This window comes from Leuresthes tenuis, unplaced genomic scaffold (assembly GCF_036924035.1).
Source record: "Leuresthes tenuis unplaced genomic scaffold, fLeuTen1.0.hap1 SCAF_14, whole genome shotgun sequence".
Taxonomy (NCBI): domain Eukaryota; kingdom Metazoa; phylum Chordata; class Actinopteri; order Atheriniformes; family Atherinopsidae; genus Leuresthes; species Leuresthes tenuis.
Window position 1 is genome coordinate 4,488,870 of NW_027325368.1, and position 19,963 is coordinate 4,508,832.

General features: G+C 43.6%; 1 protein-coding gene across 8 annotated transcripts in view; it reads left to right on the forward strand.

The window, feature by feature from the left end:
* The window catches only part of LOC140269523 (nuclear receptor coactivator 2-like), a 58,552-nt gene that overhangs the window by 31,938 nt on the left and 6,651 nt on the right, over positions 1-19,963 (forward strand). For 3 of the 8 annotated variants that reach the window (XM_072364664.1, XM_072364663.1, XM_072364667.1), the window contains 16 exons: positions 79-251; positions 3,456-3,562; positions 5,259-5,436; positions 6,810-6,998; positions 8,659-8,760; positions 9,779-9,919; positions 10,203-10,350; positions 10,694-11,933; positions 14,932-15,154; positions 15,330-15,536; positions 15,700-15,879; positions 15,963-16,068; positions 16,145-16,307; positions 16,463-16,783; positions 18,883-18,960; positions 19,076-19,520. In XM_072364664.1, the coding sequence (XP_072220765.1) occupies positions 79-251; positions 3,456-3,562; positions 5,259-5,436; positions 6,810-6,998; positions 8,659-8,760; positions 9,779-9,919; positions 10,203-10,350; positions 10,694-11,933; positions 14,932-15,154; positions 15,330-15,536; positions 15,700-15,879; positions 15,963-16,068; positions 16,145-16,307; positions 16,463-16,783; positions 18,883-18,960; positions 19,076-19,520 (4,001 nt within the window). The remainder of the gene's footprint in view (positions 1-78; positions 252-3,455; positions 3,563-5,258; positions 5,437-6,809; positions 6,999-8,658; positions 8,761-9,778; positions 9,920-10,202; positions 10,351-10,693; positions 11,934-14,931; positions 15,155-15,329; positions 15,537-15,699; positions 15,880-15,962; positions 16,069-16,144; positions 16,308-16,462; positions 16,784-18,882; positions 18,961-19,075; positions 19,521-19,963) is intronic. The other 5 variants (XM_072364665.1, XM_072364668.1, XM_072364670.1 and 2 more) reach the window with 4 other exon arrangements.

Genomic DNA, 19,963 nt, shown 5'->3' on the forward strand with positions numbered 1-19,963 from the left:
ACAAACGCCGACACAGTCCCCGTGTTTCTGTGGACATTTCATTCATTTTTGCTTTCTGATTGTTTCCCACTCCCTCAGCCCGAAGAGGAACACGGAGAGACGGAACAGGGAGCAGGAGAACAAATACATCGAGGAGCTGGCAGAGCTGATCTTCGCCAACATCAATGACATGGACGACCTCAACGTCAAGCCTGACAAATGTGCCATCCTCAAAGAGACGGTGAAGCAGATCAGGCAGATCAAAGAGCAGGGTGAGGATCTTCAATGACAGCTGTGTGTGTGTGAGGCGGCTTCAGCAGGTTGTTTTATTCTGTCCAGGGTCACGTTTAACATGAAAACATATGGAATGATACGGCAGCACAAACAGCGCCGCGGCGTCTCTTCCTTTTCTGTCTTTTTGGCCCGGGAATCTTTTTTTAGCACGCCCAAGATGAGCTGAGAAAAGTTACACTTTCAAAGAAAGACAGGTTTTTTTCTTGTATAATCACAGAGTCTCTCAGCCACGAACGTGAAAATCTTGCTGGAGAATAGTGTGATAGCTGTAGGAAGTGAAAACTCTTTTTTAACTCGGTAACAGATGCAATTCTAATGGAAGCACTTTTTGAATAAAAATGGGTTCTTATGTGTGAACGCAGCCTAATTTAACCCTTCAGACCAAAAGAAACAAAAAAAAAATCAAATATCCACCACCTCAGCCTATTTAAGCCATCAACAATTAATTAAGTCTTCATCCAAGGAAACTATCCCAAATGCTTTTGTACTGGAGTCCTCGCTGAAGTGTGGAGGAGAAGCGAATGTGAATGCAAACAAACGCTCTGAAATGACAGTCATGCTGAGACAGACTGTGGCAGCCTTTATGTAACAGTGACCGACATGATGTAAGCCCTCAGGGGGGGAAAGGTGGCAGATCTGCCCTCAGCTCAGTCCCTCTGTCTCCTTAACTGCTTCCTCTCTTCCCTCCTCTTATCTTTCTTTCCACCTCTCGACATCTTTCTCACCCTCTTACGCTCCTCTTCCTCTTTTTTCAGGCCTTTTCACCTGACTCTGCTATTGTTCAACAAACCATCTTTTTCATGTATTTCCTCTCCTCTCCTCTCCTGTTACCATCTTCTTTCCCCTCCCACCTCTTATTCTTTTCCTTTTTTTCCTTTTACCATCCTCTTTTCCTTCTCTCCTCTGTCCTTCCACCCTTCTGTTATCCTATCAATCTTTCATCCCTGCTCATTCATCATTTTCTTTCGCCCTCCTTCCCTCTCATCTCCTTCTCTCCTGTCTTTTCCTTTCCTTTCCTCTTCTTTCCTTTCTTTTCTCTACTCTCAAACACCCCATCTCACCATTCTACTACCCCTTTCAGTGTCTGTCTTGTCTCATCTTTCCTTCCCCGTTCTCTTTTCCTAATCTAGTTAGATCCTTCATCATCCTTTGCTCTTTCCTTTCTTCTCTTCCTGTTACTTTTCCTATCTGTCATATCTTATTTTCTATCCTTTAATTTAGTTTTTCTTCTCTTCCCTGCTCCCATCTTTTATCCTTCATCAACCTTTTCTTGCTCCTTCTTTCATCTCTTTCTTATTTTCTTCCTGTTCTCCTGTCGTTCACAGCTGTGTTCCTCCCCGTTCTGCTGCCATCTTTTCCATATTTCTCCCCTCTCTTCCTTTCTTTCATTTTCTCATCTCTTTTTGTTCCTGCGGTCAGCCAGTTGGTGTCCATGTGTCGTTGCACTGTTTGGGCCTGAAAACAACAGCTGAATAAGCACACACTTGCACACAGAGATAATACACAAGTCACACAGCTGCGCAGTCACCAGCAGAAAGCCTTTATTGTTGGCTGCTAAGCTGAATTTTGTACAAAAGCTCTGAATTTAAACATGGAGCAAAGAAATCACCTGCTAGAAAACACACACATACTCACACTGTGGTGGCCAGACAAGTGTAAGTGTTTGTGTTCTGGTCCTCACAGTCACAGAAACGCATGTGGTGCTGATTTAAATGATTGAACATGTGAGTTCCTGCAACAAGTGCACGGCCAGAAAGAGGACGAAAAGAAAAGTGCAGTCCCTGCATACAGACATGTTGGGAAATGCTCTCAAATCTGTCGTTTGTTCAGCCTTTTTTTTAATTGTGTGTTGAGATTACATGAGAAATATTTAAAAATGTTTGATTTGATGTCAGCAACACACTTAAAAGTTGGGCTATAGGCACCATTACCATCAGCCTGTCCTCTTGAATATACTTTTTAATCATTTACGAACTGAAGATACTAATTATCTATTCCTGCCAAATACAAGACTTCAGCTCCTCAACATGCTGGTGCTTATAAATGTAGAAATATACATTCATAGCTTTCTCTCAACTTAAAACTGCTGGTCAGATATTGGTTTCTTGCCGTTTGCTGCAAGCACTTGATGAAGCTGTTTCGGGCTTCTGGGCTGTGCATTTGTCAATACTGCAGATAATGCAGCACCGACTTGCTAATTAGCCATTCGTATGCATGTCTGCGTGCAGGGCTTGAGTGTTTTTGCTGTCTACCTTGACAGATGGTCATTGCGATTATGTAAGACTAAACCACAGGAGAGGGTCTGCAGAGTAACTCTCCAACCTATCTGAGGCAAACTGGGGATTTCAATCTGAATGTGCAAACTGATCATGGGAAATGCAGAGTAACAGCATACTTCCTGATGTAAAGAAACACAGATTGCCTCCAACATGCACTGCAGAGCCACTCCATGCTCGACAGTGACAGGGTTTTAAGGGCTGATGACTCCACAGCTATGGTCCCACAACAGGAATGTCAGCTATGTGGCCTAATGGGGCCATGGGAGGCTTAACAGTCCACTGGTAGAGTGGAGAGAGACAAACTGGCCTGAAATATGACTGTTACAGTCTAACGTGTTCAGTACATTTGTGCGGTAATACCGGCTGTCATTAACGTGCAAGACGCTCAAACTCTCACATCAGCTCACGAGCAGGGGACCTTTAGATTAGACTTAAATATAATTAATGTTCTGCTGAGGCAAGGACAAAGAACGGTATATGTGAAAAGTCCTGTTGTACATGAATACACAGTCTGTGTGTGGGTGTGCGTTTGCTCGATGGCTTCATCATCACAAAAACAACACGGTCAGTGTTGTCTGCATAAAGGAAATGCCCGCTAAAAGCTGTTTTTCCAAGAAAACAAGCACACTCTGGGCGAAACGTACAGTAAGTTATTTAATTGATCCTTTTGATGCTGCAGCCTAACTTTTGACATGCATTTTTCCCACATTAACAACGAGTCATGCATTCATCCCAGTGAACAGAGGGCAGTAGAAAGTTAAAGTAAAGGGCAGTTTTCTGTTCTCTGTGGTGGATTTTATTACCGTATAACATTATTTAGTTTTTTGTCCATTCGATCAATGAAAGCTGATGATTTCTGGAGCCCTTTTAACCCCCTGCTTTCATGTTTTCTGGTGTCTTCAGCAGAAAAGGCTCCAGTGGCTGATGCAGAGGAGGTGCAGAAGGCAGACGTCTCGTCCACAGGGCAGGGGGTCATTGATAAAGACACTCTTGGGCCCATGATGCTGGAGGTAGGTTCGACCAAACTTTGACTCTTTAGGCATCTCTTGATCCAGTTTGATTCATAATCAGTTGTTAACACAGAAAGATCCTCAAATCAAACTGGTGCTCATCTCAGTTTCACTTATGTAATACCTCTTTGTTTTAGTGTCATCTTTTGCAGTTAAACGACACAGTTTTAACAGCCTGGTGTCATGAGATAGTGTAATAACACACAAAATCATCCCCTGGCCATTTGCTGGTATAAAAAGACAGGGAAAATGCGTGAAGTCGCATGCTATGCTTGCGTAACGCCTTGAGGTCATGTTGGCTTTAAGTGCAAACAAAATGTGGACATGTTGTGAGCGGTTTGATCTTTGACATCTCATCTCCATGTCCAACATTTAAATACAATTCCAATGGCGACAGCTAATTTGAACATTAGCTCCTTTTGAGTTTGGCAGAAACACATCTCAGACAGGTTGGGATGGGCGAAACAAAAGGCTGGAAGAACATGTTGCTGCTAATTAGGTTAATTTGCAACAGGTCAGTAACATGATCGTATTTAAAAAAGAGCCCCTTAGAGAGGTAGAGTCTCTCAGAAGTGAGGGGTAAACTGTGGAGAGATTTTAGAGTGATGTTCCTCCACATGAAGTTGAGAGGAATTTGAATATTCCATCATCTATGTTTTGGAATGAAACGGCAGCTAGAATCCTTACGTTTTATTGTGAATAAAATATTGATTTATGCTATTTGTAAATCATTGCTTTTGTTTAAATTTACACACTGTCCCAAGTTTTTAAAAATGTTCTACTGATATCCACAGACAGGCTCCATAGTTACCTGTTAAGTACAGAATTCATTCTTAGATGTTGTTGATTACCCCAAATGCCACAATCGCAGCAATCACAACAGCTGATGAGCAGATCTGTGCTCAGTGGGGCTTCTCGTGTTTCAACTGTCGTCACCTGAACACATACGGAGCATCTTTCTGACCGTACCTGCTGTTGCACTCCACGTGACACGAATAGATAAGAGTTCCTCTGACTAACAGCAGAACCGCCATCAAGCTTGCTCAAGTGTGTGTGTGAGCACAAGTGTGAGATGACGTTTAACATGGGACCCAATGAGGTATAAATACCTCTGGGAAAAGCCAGATTAGTAAAGGGGGGGAGGAGCCTGACCACACACATACACACACGGGATATATTTAGCGTTCACCCACAGCAACTTTGGCTGAGGAGGCTGCTTGGAGTTACAAAGACAAACATCATTGTAGCCAAAGCCATTTTGATTATAGTCTGCTTGTGTACGCATGGGTCTATGCATATATCAGTCTATACATTCTGCTGGAAAATGTAGAGGTGACAGAGACCTGCAGACACGCTGTGAGTCAGCATGGTGTATTTTCATGGCACAATTAAAGCTCCTTTTTCTGTGTTTCTAGCAAATAGATTAGTCAATTTGTGTCTTTGGCTTTAGAAGTAATTGATTTATCATGAAAGAAGAAAAAAAAAAACACCAAAGATCCACGATTGTGGTTTCTTGCTCCTTTTCACTGACGTCTCTTTTTGTCGGGGCCCTGTGGTAGCAAGCACACGTCACAGTACACTTCTTAAGAAATGAAGATGGTAGTGAAGAGGCCGCGCTTGTTAGTGTTACACAATTCATTTTAACCTAAAAAATGTTTTCTCAACACGTTTCTTCTCGTTCTCCATCCGTCCTCAGGCTCTGGACGGCTTCTTTTTTGTTGTCAACATGGAGGGCAACATCGTGTTCGTGTCGGAGAACGTCAGCCAGTATTTGCGCTACCAGCAGGAGGAGCTGATGAACACCAGCGTCTACAGTGTGCTGCATGTTGGAGACCATGCCGAGTTCATCAAGAACCTCCTGCCCAAGAGCATGGGTGAGAAGATTAACTTCAAACTTGAGGAAATAAGCTACATCAACTTGTTTTTAACTCATTAAATGTCTATTAGATCTAGAAGGTTGTGGCTGGTTACTTATTGACAATAACAATGTTTGCTTTGCTAAATAATGCGATTTTTAGCTCTAATTATTTCCTTCAATCATGTTAAGTTTTTTGCTTTGGATGAGTTCCTTTACTTAACCAGTGCCTACTGGTTGCTAACTGGGTAATCGAGGTGTCAAACCAGTAGAATTACGGAGCAGAAACAGTTTTAAGTTGTTTTAGAACAACAGACCCACACGGGTGATTGAAAGTTTGTGAACTCCGTAGAACGGTTTATATGTTCATTTAATTAAGGCTGAAAACATCTTTAGATTTTCAGAAGAGCCCTAAAAACGTTCCCGAACCCATTTAAAGTCTGAGTTAAGCAGATATAAACTGACCTTCTTAGTTTGTCACATCACAGACAGTTAACCACTAAGTAGAATTAGATCTTGAAATGAAAGGAAAATGAGCCTTTGGGGGCGTGTCTGCTCTACACCCCGATTGACAGATTTCAGATGAGCTTAAATGAAACGCACGGACAAACAGATCGGAGTTAATTATAACCAAAGCAAACAGCTTAATGCACACTGCACACATTGAATATTTTCAACCACCTTCCAACAGTGAACTACGTTATCAGCATTGTTAAAATGTCAGGCTTACATGCTCATGGTGAGTATTTTGTAATTTCCAAGTTTCAGCAGACAATTTGCAACATGAGCACACGAGTACAGGGGGGGGGACTCAGTCTGGCAGCGGTGTATAATCCAAGCTATTTACAGTCAAGGTTTGTGGAAGCAACAGGTGAATAATGAGGCAGGCGTCAGCTCAAAATGAATTTGGCTCTCAGTAAGTGCGCAGCCTCCATCATGCGCTGCTGGTTCTGTTGTGCTGCATTTCAGCTTCACTCTGCAAAATGAATCCAGTTTGTAGACAGCTCATATTCTAAAAAAAAGTCTTAAGAATTCAGTTTTATCGAAATGGTGCCAATTCAGACTGAAAGAGGCAGAAACACGAGCTAAAATTCCTCCATGCTGATGTGCAGCACTGATACACACTTGCTGGACACATTTGGCTGCAGTTTTTGCAGCAAAGGTTCACAAATTTATACCACTTTTTCCCTCCACCTGTTGGGAGTACTTCCTAATGTTTTAGGTAGTTTTTATGCAGAAAACCAAACCATTTCAGACCTATTTATTGTTGGTATTAATGCGATATAAGACGAGGCGATTTGATGTTGTTTTCTATGCCAAATATCAACAGGCATATGTTGAAATCCTCTAATGTATCCTCTCTCTTTGGCTGTGTCTCTTTCTGTCTTCCAGTCAATCATCGCAGCAGTGATTCGTCCAACAGAAACAGCCACACCTTCAACTGCCGTATGTTGGTTAACCCTCGTGCTGATGGTGAAGCCCGTCTGGCTGCTGAACAGCATGATACAGCACAGCAGAAGTATGAGACCATGCAGTGTTTTGCTGTCTCTGAACCCAAGTCTATCAAGGAGGAGGGGGAAGGTAAAGTTTCTAGCTTAGAGTAGCCTTTACTTGTCTCTCTTTTTGCTCACTTTATCTTGATTATTTCTAATTCCTCCTTTCCTTTTCTATTTTAACTCCTTTAATCTACTTTTATCCCTCTAATTTGCAATCGTTTCCATCTCTTCTTCTGCCTCTGTTGCTTCGGTCCCTCTTACGTCTTACTCTACGCTTCTCTACGCCTTAGTCCTTTTCCTAGTTTGATCTGTTTTTTCTCTCTACCTTCATCTTTCATATGTGTCTTGACTTTCTGTCACTTTCCCATCACTCTTCCCATCCCTGCCCTCCACGTCTCTTGTGTCCTGTCCTCCTTCCATCACCACTTCTTTCTACTTTTCCTCTCTTCCACTGGGAGTGACTAATTAGTGTGTGGCACTTTGTCAGCTTCCCATCTAATCCAATCACACACACACGTACACGAGGGAGAAGAATGCGTCTGCCACTCTAATTTTAGGTGTCTGACATCCAGATATTGTGCCAATCTCTCTCCCCTACATTCGGAGGGGGTTGTGGTGAACAGACTGAGGGATGCAGGTTGAGGCTGACTTTAGTTTAGATGACATTGATGCCGAGTTTGATGTGAACAAAATGTGGGCCTGATGGTAAAATTACAAAATAGGCAAAGGCAAAAGGTGAATCTGCCTCTAGTGCTGCAGCTGGATGGGACAGCTCTCCTGGAAAGGAGGTACGAGGTCCCAGTTGAGTTAAGGTGCACGTGATTGCTGCTGTGTCAGGAACATCTGCACAAATGTATGCATCAGACATAGAGGCCTTTACTGAGGACATGGCTGTTGTTCAGGATTTCATTTTATTAAGAGATACATTTTGAAATCACGTAGATGCCAAAGGAAACAGGGCAGGTGGCTTGCTGTGTGTTTTTAATGGACAAATTTGAAGCCTGAAAAAAGACCACCCAGGAGAGGGAAAGTGAGCTCACAGTTACCTACAAACACAGAGAATGATGGGGGGAAAGAACCCAAACAAAGTTGGGATTAGTGTCACTGTATGCAACAGCCTTTCATCCATATCTTTAGATTCATTGGCCAAAAAAAAGATGAAGGAAAAAAAAAACCTCCTGGCTTTAACTAAGCAGGTAAGAGCCTCCCATTGGAGAAGTACTGCAGTGTTTAATATATTTCAGCTATTTAACCCTAACTGAAGCAGCTCAGTCCTTACACATCCAGAAACATTCTGTGGTCTTAAAAAGATATTTGTGTGCATCAAACAAACAAAATAATGCTGAAACTTCTCAAAGAACCGTCTAACACGATGTTAAAAGCTGGAACCCGCGAACCATCATCTTCAAGGAAGAGATGCAGAAACCTTTTGTTAAATCTACTTAAATAAAATCAGCTCACATCAATATCTGACAGTGAAAGTAAGAACCAACCACCAACACAATTTAAAGAAAAACTCAAGGTATTGGGACTAAAGAGCTACGTAGTAAAAAGGAAGAGATTTGACTCAGTCATGTGGTCTGATGAAGCCACATTTTCTCTGTACTACAGTGTTGGGTGATTCAGGGTAAGCTTGGGGGGTGAAAGTGCTGCACACATCATGCCTAAACTGAACAACTATGCTACTTTACCCTGGACGTGCCATCAAGAATCACTAAAGCTGTTTTTTTTCTTCAAACACACAGACTTCCAGTCCTGTCTCATATGTGTGGCAAGAAGAGTCCCCGTCAAAGAGCGACCTGTGACCCCAGCCTACGAGAGCTTCACCACACGGCAGGACCTTCAAGGTAGGTCTGAGGAGAGAGGCTCTGCTGTTAGTGTGTTGTGGGATCAATTAAGTAGGTCGTTAAGTTAAGTTCGTCGTCTGCTTCTCTAAAATGGGAGAATGAAGATGGATGTAAACATCACTGCTGTTAGAGGCCCAAAGCTGAGGGAGGCCATTGTTTAACTGTTAGTGCAGATACCATGTGACCAGGAGACATGAAACCTCATGACATAATCCCAAATACCCCCCACATAGCCTATATATGTGGTAAGTTATAGATCTAAAATTCAATGACTTAGTCAGTCCATAAAGTATGATGATGGGTGAGAACAGTGAGCAGGCTTATCACAACAATCCAAGTTTTTTCAGGCTACAAAAAGTGTCTTAGACAGCTTAACACTTTTCTGCACATCCCTCACCTTCTGCCCTAAAATCTCTTACTTGATTTAAGGTTACGGTTTTGCATGAATTTATCTAACTCTGTGGATCTGTTTCTGTATGACGTCGAAATGAATAAGAATGTGCTGCCCTGCAGCTTAAAATTACAACCGATTTTAGCTCGCTGGTGGGCTAAAACTGATTTTAGATGGGCCATTGCCTAAAATCGCTTCCTAAAAGCTTTCTGAAAGTTTCTATACTTGATCATCTCTACAGCCTTATTAGTTTTCTGTGACATTTGCAATGTCACACCTACTTAACCTCTGCTTCCTATGATGAGCTTTACGTTACCCTCCATGCTCAACTAAGAAACCTCAATAACAACAACCTTGTTTGGGTCATTTTATCTGGTTTCACCCTCTACCTCATCAAGTCCTAAAACCCCTAAAACAGACACAAACATTCCTTTGACACAAGATGTCTCTAATTCTTTTTGCACATTTTGTCACCAAAAGTTTGGACTGATGTGAGGCAGTTAAATTTAAACAGACCAAAATAGCCTACTTATTGCCACATGTAAAGTGTCTTACTCAGAGACACTGTCAGAGTAGTAGTTGCGGGCTAGAAACCTGAAGCATTAATGCCATATTCTACGCGTGCAGGTAAGATCACATCATTGGACACCAGTCTCCTGCGCGCCTCTATGAAGCCGGGCTGGGAGGACCTGGTCCGGCGCTGTATCCAGAGGTTTCACCTGCAGAATGATGGGGAGATGTCTTTTGCCAAGAAACACCAGAAAGAAGGTAAAAAGTAAACCCTCACCTTCTTTAAATGACTAGATATAAACCTAGTGGTGCCTTTTGTCCTTAAATTCCAATTGTGTAATTGCATCCTTTCTAAGGTATTACCTAAAGACAAGAGTCTCTATCTAATGATCAAATATAACAGAGACGGTATCGGTATTTTTCTTTTGGCGGTATAACAAGCTGTTTTACTTTGTTGTTCTCATTCATGTGCTGTAATTATTTGTTTTGTTTTATTCTTTTCATGTAAGTGCAATTTCCCTCTCTGTTGGTGTCCTTCCAGTGTTAAGGAATGGTCATTCGCTCAGCCCTCTTTACCGGTTCTCCCTGGCAGACGGCACCATCGTCTCAGCCCAAACGAAGAGCAAACTGGTCCGAGCTCCAGCCACCAATGAACCACAGCTCTATATGTCCCTGCACATCCTGCAGAGGTACAACTCCTTCAGTAACTCTTACCCTACTGCATTTGCCTTGTAATTAGTCTTCAGAGCCTCGTCAGCCTACAGCATCCCTTCCACCACCCACAGGGACGACTCAGTCTGCGTCCAACTGCTGATCAGGATTTGGACGGCAGTCAGAAAACAATGCCAGATCTGTTACTCACAGTGTTAGGGGTCAGCAGCGAGAACTTGACCTTTTTACTTTCACAAGCTTCCCTTTCAGTGTTATCGCTCCAGCACTCAGTACAGCGACAGCTTTGTGTGTTTGTTTTCACACTTGTGTATAAAGTACCACTATAAGCCTTTTTTCATCTCGCTTTTCCTTTTTTTCAAGGGAAAACCTCAGTGGCATGTCTACAGACATGCCTGGTGGCCAGGACATGGTCAAGCCAATGACCCCAACAAGCATGAGTGGACCCTCCCCTTCCCCTGATGCCAGTGTCACCAGCAACACCCACCACTCCACAACAGCCTCCAGCACCCCTGGACGTGGTTTTGGGGCAGTATCGGGACGGGCCCCCACGCCTCAGGGAACCTGCAATGCACTCAAGTTGGGCAGCCCTTCTGCCCAGGGAAGCCCAAGCGTCACCTCAGGGGCCCAGAGTGCGATGTTGTCTCCACGTCATCGCCAGAGCCCCAACACAGCGGCCAGCAGCAGCTGTAGTAGCCCTCACCTTCCCCAACAGCCTCCTGGCTCTTTCTCTCCAGCAGTTGGCCTCCACTCTCCATCATCTGTATGCAGCAGCACAGGAAATGGCCAAGGGTTTAACTCCCTTAGTGCACTACAGGCTCTCAGTCAGGGCCACAGGATTTCCCAGGGACTCACCGAGGGACAGCAACCGGAGTCACCTGACAGAAAGCCAGTTGCCCTTAAGAGTCCCCTTCACAGCACCAGCACTGGTAGCCAACTGGCCAAGAGTAATCCCAGCTTGGAGGTTGATTTATTTGGAACTTTTGAGGAGCAGGAAGACTTGTTGTCATCCCACAACCAGGAGGGCGTGCAGGGGGAGGAGAAAGATGGTGATCCTGATGGCCTGGGAGGTAATGGAAGCCTTGGAGATGCTGGCGATGGCCCAAACCACAATCTGAACACCAAAGGGCACACCAAGCTGCTCCAGCTCCTCACCACTAAGTTAGAACCCTCTGATCCCTGCTCACCATCAGGGCCTCTTGGGGATGACCAGAACTGTAAGGACCAGCTGGGTGGGGTTGGAGGTGGGGCAGGACATCACCAGTCCACCTCTTTAAAGGAGAAACACAAAATTCTCCACAGGTTGTTGCAGAACAGCACCTCACCTGTGGAGCTGGCAAAGCTAACAGCTGAGGCCACTGGAAAAGACCCTGTTGGTCCAGAGTCTGCCTCAGGGGATAGCATGGCTGCTCTGGGTGAACTCTGCATAAAACAGGAGCCAGGTAGCCCCAAAAAGAAGGACAATGCACTACTTCGCTATCTTCTGGACAGGGATGATAACGGCATTCTTGATAAAGCCATCAAGACGGAGCCTGGAGAGGGACTAAAGCTGTCCAACATTAAGACAGAGAAACAGGAGGCAGGTTTCAGTTTGGCTGACCAGGTAAATATTAAAGCAATTCATCAAGGAAAAAATAGCAACTGCTGCTCTGCCAGCTCTTGCTTTAGAGATGTGAGGGTTGAACATTTATATACTACTGGCGGATTAAAGAAAAGGAATCCCAGAGTGTATGATGGCCGCTAATAAAGAAGAAAATACTTAGAATTGGGAGCCTTAATGTCACGTTTAATGCCGTTGACTTTGTGAGTCCTGAAATTTGTATCTTGATAGCACTCCTCCATTAAATATATAATGGGCCCTTAATTTATATATAATATAAGTTTATGATAGTTTAGGAAGCTTCTTCAACCAAAGAGTCATCCTTACCTTCTGTTACTTACTGGCATTTATTTTTAAAAAGATCAAGACACTCAGGCCTCGTCGTTACCACCGGCTGGTTTGATATGCTTCGATTTACTTCAGTGTAATTAGCATGCTATGGTAGCATTTTTCTGCAAATATCCCAGCATTGATCGAAATGTGCATGTTTTTAAACCATGGAATATTTGGTTTGTAGCCACCTTACCGTTGGTTTGTGGGCTCATCAAACCCCTCGCCTTGGTCTTCTGAAAGTTTATGAGTTGATTGTGAGAGGTTAACCTGTCCGAGAGAGAATGAATATCATGCTCTATGAAATGATACGTAAAATGATCAATCACGATGATGAACTTATGAGAATTCTTTTACACCGTTCAAGCCACCTTTGCTTGATTAAGTCGGAGGTCTGTGTCCATCAACAGACTTTGATTAAAGCTTGTAAGTACCTTGGTCCGTCCCCTTGTTGCATTTCTTGTAAAGATTATAGTCTGTCTACTATGCAAAAGACATATGGACGCATTTAACAGCCTTCCAGTGCACTGCAGCTGATGAGTGGGGTGTGTTCCACTTCATAAAGGAGGCAAAGAAGCATTTTTTAAGGCTTAGACATGTGAGCCACTGTGTGTGAGTGAGGAAAAGGAAAAACTCTAGGATTATGTTAGGAAAAACTTTCAAAAACTGTGTTTAGCTTCTGTGTGTATGTAGCTCGTAGTTACAAAAGTGTTACAGACCGTACGTGAACACGAGCTTTCAGGAAGTGCAGATGAGCTGCGCTGCTCTGGCTTAGTATATACAGTATGTAGGTGTGTTTGTGTGCATTTGTGTGTAAATACAGTGTGTTTGAAATATACATGTGTGCACAATCCTCCCAGAAGAGTTGGTGGTGTTTGCCAACAGACAATACATCATCTGCTTCTCAGCCTCTTCTCTGGGCATCCATCATCTGATGCACGCGTGTCGGAGAGGCGAGAAGGAGGAGAAACGGGGAAGCATGTTAAAAGTCTGAGAAACTAGCCATGACTCCTCTAGGTGTAGCCAGTTCATAGAGTTGTCAAGCTCTTTTATGTAGAATGGCATAGCCAAAGACGGTTCTAGGTGAAAAAGAAGGATGGCTGAGGTTCAGGTTCTGAGACAAATGAGCTCTTCTTTCCAACCGCTGTGCCTCCAGAGCAGTGGAGGCTGCAGCCAGAGAGGAACGGAGCCATTCACAGGCTTCCATCCAGGAAGGATCCGGTTTGTAGTTAGCTGTACGGTCAGGAAGGTGCTTGTTGTTCAACGGATGTTCAGCCTGTGGTGATGATAATGACGTGTCAGCTAACGAATGTAAGGCAAACCTTCAATGCAGACTGTTTTCAAAGACAAATTTCATTTATCAAATAGTTTGCCAAATATTAAAAAGAAAGGTGAATTTCAAAATGAAAACAGTATAGTGTTGTAGTAATGAGCTGAAGATGCAGATTGAGCAGATACACTGTTGTGTACCTGCTTTTTAAAGTATGTGCACCTTTCAGTGCATGTGATATTGTTTTGTGCGAGTGTGTAAATGTCTGTTCATGAGGAGGGCAGCAGCAGCATCTGCATTAAAACCAACGGCCTTTCCCTGTAATGCTGCGGTGTCAACCCCCAGTGAGATGTGGCTTTTCGTCATTGTCTTGTAGCAGCTGTGGAAACCTACAGCGGGGTCAGTAAGCTTGTGACCCCTCCCCCACCGACCTGCTACCTGTTGAGTGTCTGACGCTACAGCAAACCGCTGCTTTAGCTAACGAGTTCAATGAGAATTAGTGTTTTAGCACTCGTGGAAGGAAGAAGAATGCTTCTGTTCGCTATAAAAATTTGACATGTTGCGTTTGGTATGCGGCCAATCTCTTCTCAGCAAAGTGTGTGTGTGTGTGTGTGTGTGTGTGTGTGTGTACACTTCTTTATAGAGCAGTGACTATGTGTCCTACTGTACATCACACATGACCTCATTAGTGCCGGCAGTTTATTTTTAGCTCCTCCTCTATTCATCAGCCAAACGGCCGGAGGAAACCATCTCTGTCAGTGGTGTGTGTGTGTGTGTGTGTTTGTGTGTGTGTGTGTGTGTGTGTGTGTGTGTGTGGTAGGTTAAGTTACACTTCATTACTGAGGGGGATTTCCGTTTCTGTCTAAGTTGTCATCAGACTTGTATAATATGTTTTGCTTTTTAAGTTTTTTAATATTTACTTAGTTGTTTGTTTAGTAATTAAACCCATGTGATTTTACACCAGTAATTAACTAAATAAAGACTGCCATATGTTGTGTGAATATTTTAAACATAGAAGTATCAGTAAAGATGTAAATGCATCTTTGTTGCAAATGTAGTTGCAGCTTCTGAGTCTTTCCAACTGCACTTGAGATATTTGTGAAATCTTTGTTTGTGCTTTAAATTAAGGATCGCAAGGTGAAAGTCTGTGATTTATGTGGAGTTTGGTTTTAAAACGAAATGCAATCAGTGTCATTTTCAGTAGACAACTCTGTAAATATCATTCAAACTTAAATGGACACAGTTCAAATGTAATTGAGTCCAGTTTAAGAATATTTGCCTTTTAGAATTTGGTTCACATTGGTTCTATTGTTAGACGCCGTTAAGTTGTGCTTTTTTTGTATCTTTTTATCCTGTGAATCTATCTTCTGACCGAGTGTTTTTCCCTGTGGCTGATCTCAGGCCAGTGAGCTGGAAGACCTGCTGGAGGACCTACAAAGTGGCGGCCAGCAGCAGCAGCAGCAGCAGCTGTTCCCCAGTCAGCCACCATCCTCTTCGTCCTCCTCCTCTGTGCCACCTGGCTCCTCCATGGACAAACAGACCATCATCAGTGACATACTGCAGATGACTGACAGCAGCAGCTCCCCCAGCCAGCACAGAGCCTTCCCTCCCATCGGCCCCGCAAGTACGCCTGCAACACTGTGTTTGCCTGAGTCAGTTAGACTCTTTTTGGGTTTTACCTGGTTCATATGTATAAAATCTTTATCATCTCTATGAAACAATAAGGATACCTTCATCACATTCGTATCTCAGGACATTGAGTGTACGATATGAATAAAGAAAACAACTTTTTATCCCAGCAGGCTTTAATGGAGCCAGGCCGGTTCAAGGCGCTCCTCCAGTCAGGAGCATGTCTTTGGATGGCAGCCTGGGCCCCAGTCCTGCCAGACCTTTCCCTCCTCAGCACAGGAACAGCAGCCCCTACACTTTTCTGCAGCAGCAACAGCAGCAAAGCATGATGGGAACCCACAGCAGCATGACCAGCAAGGCTCCAATGGCCAACACAGGTGAAGCAGAACAAGAAGTAACTTTAACGCCATTAAAAAAATTATCCAATTAGTTCAGGAGAACATTGGAAAAAATACGGCTATAAAACAAGTCCCTTAAGTCTTTAATTTTACAGTAGCTGTTGTGTAAAATTATTCAAAATGATATTCTTTTCTTAATCAGGCATTAGGGGCTCCATGCAGCAAGGTTGGGGGCCCCAGGGGCCGATCGGGGGCACTGCAGGGCCAATGATGGGGCAGGGAGTTGGTCGCATGGTCCCCAACATGAACCCTTCGCTCCCCACAAGAGTCGGTGGCCCTCCTGGATCCAGAGCCATGGTCAACATGCAGATGATGGGCAATGGTGAGAAACAGTCAACTGAACCTACAGACAGACAGAAACTTTGACAGATTCTCATATCTTATGTGTATTTTCCATCTTTGCAGACATGGACATGGCAACCCCTCCGTACCACCAGCAGCACGCTCCACCCAATCAGACTGCTCCATGGCCAGACCGAATGATGATGGATCATTATGGAAACCAAAGCAGGTATGACTTCAGTCCACCCTAAAGTATGAGCCTGAGCAGAAACAGCAAGGTTTACTTACAATAAGTTGCCTTGCAGGCCACCGTACGGCATTCCCCAGGAAGATGGGTGTTGTGGAGCTGGTCCTGAGGGCCCGCCAGATGAAGGAGCTCTGCTGAACCAGCTCTGCTCTGTGCTGAAGGACTATGAGGGTCTGGAGGAAATTGACAAGATGCTGGGAATCCCCACACTAGCAGGACAGGTGAGCTCCTTGTAACCGAACAACATGTGACCGATAGAGTTCATATATTATCTGTGATTGATGAATACAAAAAAAGTTTGTTATCATTCTTGTTCCTGTTCACAAGGTTTTCTTCATATAACAGAGACAATCTTTTTCTTTTGTCTCCGCTACAGGGTCCTCTATCAGACCAGGACCAGTACATGGGCTCCTCTGACCCATCTGCCAGCCTGAAGCCACCTCTCTACAGTCAACACTACGGTGGTCAGCCAGGTTATGGTGGCATGCCTCCTGATGGCGGTTACCATGGTCCATCCATGGGTGGTCACATGGGTCCTCAAAGGATGGCACCCACGGGTTACCCCCCGATGATGAGGATGCCTGGTGTGGCAGGGCCCAGGCCTGCTGGAATGAGACCAGGGGGACCCAATCCAATTGTCCCCCAGCAACCCAACAACATGAGGCTCCAGCTGCAGCACAGACTCCAGGCCCAGCTGGTAGGTGGCAACGCAGATTTTCTGTATCTTCCTCCAGTTCACCAGCTGGTGATGAGAGCTGTGCCCGGTCGCACCAGAAAGCAGCAAAGCATGGTTTATTTTTTATTTTGGATCATAATCGTGTAGATGGTGCTGAGCAGTTGGGGACAAAGCACGCGTGGGTCATTCAGCGGTCATGTTGCTTATGGCTGGTGCCATTCATGATAAAAATGAATACAAAGAGGAAAATGATTTGCTTGTTAGCAGCAAGGTCATATTAAAGTGGAAGGTTGCTCTGATCTCTCTGTTTAGCTCCAATGATGTGAAAATATGTCAGCTCAAAGAGGGAAGTCATTGACTGATGCAATTTCATTGCAGTGAATAGATCTTGGTTCAAAGCGTTTGTGCTTTAAGGAATGATGCTAATGTTGATGAGACATTTTTAAAGGGAATCATAAACTTCTCTCTTTGGGTTTCATTGCTTGTCATCTGTCCGAACTAGACTAAAAGTGTGAAGTTCTAACCTTTTATTCAGCTGTGCTATATGTAAAGATGTCAAACTGGCAAAGAAAGCATTTTCCCAAACTGCTTACCTGTGAAAATCTGTAATCTTGCATCAGCTCCTTTATTTTTTGTGGATTGCAGTGATGTTTTAGGATTAAAATAGCCAGTCACATGCTGTATCAGCTCAGTCAGGGATTCTCACCTCAAGTTATTTATTTTTTGGGGGGAAACATGTTCATCTGTCCTGTCCTCTGTAAAAGTGGATGTTACTTAAATTAACTAAAATTCATACCTTCATTCTTCACAAGGGAAAAAATCTAAATAATCTTACAATAAATCTATAAATTTGAGGGTGGGAATGTTTTATAATGGCTGAACTGACTCTACAGTAAGACAGATATTTATCGTGTGACTATTCCCTCTTTATTGTTATGACCATAAATGTGTTTTTTCTCTCTTCCTCCTTTTGAATACAGCTTTTTTTTTTAATTACTCTTGCTTGTTTTCTCCTTTTGGCCCAGTACCAAACATCATTACCATAAAAAAAAGCCATTCAAGTAAAACGTTCTCATTGCCGAGTATGAGCCTACATTTAGTAAATTAATACATTTTTCTCATTAAAAGAGATGCACCAGTGCAGACAGGCAGGTCAGCAGGGTTTGCCGAGTTCAAACAGCAGCAGCAGCCAGAAAAGAACAAACATGTTTAAGCTTTTCCAGCTTAATCAGCAGTTCCCTGCTGCTGAGACACTTAACAATAAACACACAATCTCCACACAAAATCACACGCTCACTCAAAAATAACCCCAAACTCTCATTATCATAGCTTAAGTGACTGATTAACACACTCCTAAGCTGTCTCCTTGAAGTATCCATGATATTCTTGTTGTCAGATGCTGTGCACAGCTCCTCTATGTTTCTCTACATTTGCACTAAAGGTTGTATCGTGTTTCGGGGTGCAGCGTCTCTGAGTGCACATGTTGTGTGTTTGTGCAAGCTGCCACCTGGTGGAAAGTTGAGGAAAAACAGCTTGTGTAAAAATGGCAACACTGAGCAGGATGATCATATGTGAGACACGATTATTGCACCAGTGGGGAAACAGTGACATTTTAAAAATATGCAAACCTGAGAAAGTTGGTCTGAAATGCTGTGCAATAAGACACATTTGGCTATATTTCAAAGCCCATCTGAGCAAACACACAGTTGTACTCCGATGTACTTTTAGTCTTTTTTAAAGCAACACAGGAGTCTACTTTATAACTGGGGTAGTTAAGTTTCCATACATTATTCAACTGTAAGACCGGAGCACACGGTTGGCCTGTATGAGCCAATAATACACCTGCTGATGTAAATGAATGGGTTAAACCCGAAACTGAGGAAGGAATAAAATATGAAATCAGTGTTTCAATTCATTTGTAATTTTATGTATTGTATTAATTTGTAATTCGTTTTTCTTTTGCCGTTTTATAAGAAAAGATTACTGACAAAACAGCTTCTTAAAAATAAGAAAACTTCTACTAACTCCCATTAATGCTGATTAAAGAAAACAGGTGTCACTAAACTCTTTGATAAAGACTAAGTTTGGACTTAAAATCACTTTCACTCTTTCTTGTTTAGAACCGTCAACCAATGGTGAACCAGATGGGCGGAGTTTCCAATATGAATCTACCTCTTCGGTCTAATGTACCGACCCAGGTCAGTTGCTATAAACACGAACACGGTGCTCTCTTTTCCTACTTCATTACATCTGAAATATTCTCAGCAACACTTGCACTTCAAAGTCCTGACACATCTGGTTTTGCCCCTGCAGGTAACTCTAAACGCCCAGATGTTGGCCCAGCGTCAGCGTGAGTACCTCAGCAACCACCTGCGTCAACGGCAGCAGCAGCAGCAGCAGCAGCAGCACGTGCATCAGCAGCGTGCCATGATGATGCGGACTCAGGGCATCAACCTGCCACCGAACATGCCCAGCGGGGGCGCCGCTCCTACGCCGATGCCCATGGGCGGAACCAACCCACGGCTACCGCAGGGCAACCTGCAGCAGTTCCCCTACCCGGCCTCCAGCTACGGTACAGGCCTGCCCTCTCCTCCTCCACCTCCTCCTCCTCATCCTGGCTCCTCCAGCCCCTTCTCCTCCCCTCTCTCCCCCAGTCATCTTCTGGCAAGCCAGGGCATGATGGGAAATATAGGCGGGCAGTACAGCGGTGTAATGAGCCCGCCATCACAGCACAGTACCTACCAGTTCAGCAGTTCAGGTATATGATTAAAGCACAGCAGCGATCCATCAGTGGTCTGTGTGTGCTTCTTGGAGGCTGTACAGTAGTGGCTTTCTTCTGTGGCGGTGATCACGTCCTTTTTGTGTGGTGGCTCTTTTCTTTTGTAAGTTAAATGGATGTCATGAAAGATTGCATGATTCAATCATTTCCTGTGCCAAAGATTTTCTGCTTTCACAATCAAATTAACAAGGCTGAATATCTCCTCATTTATGATTTTAATCCATAAAATAAATCAGTATGGTCACATTTTCTGCAACTGCTGTGGTGCTGGCCTTGTCTTGAATTCTCTGATTCTTTTGGTAAGGCCCCCAAATAATTATGTGAGTAGAATAGAGTAGAAGCAGGGTTGTTAATTAAGTATAAATCAAAAACTACAACTTAGTTTATCGAGATGCAAGTTGAACTTGCATCTTATCTGCTCC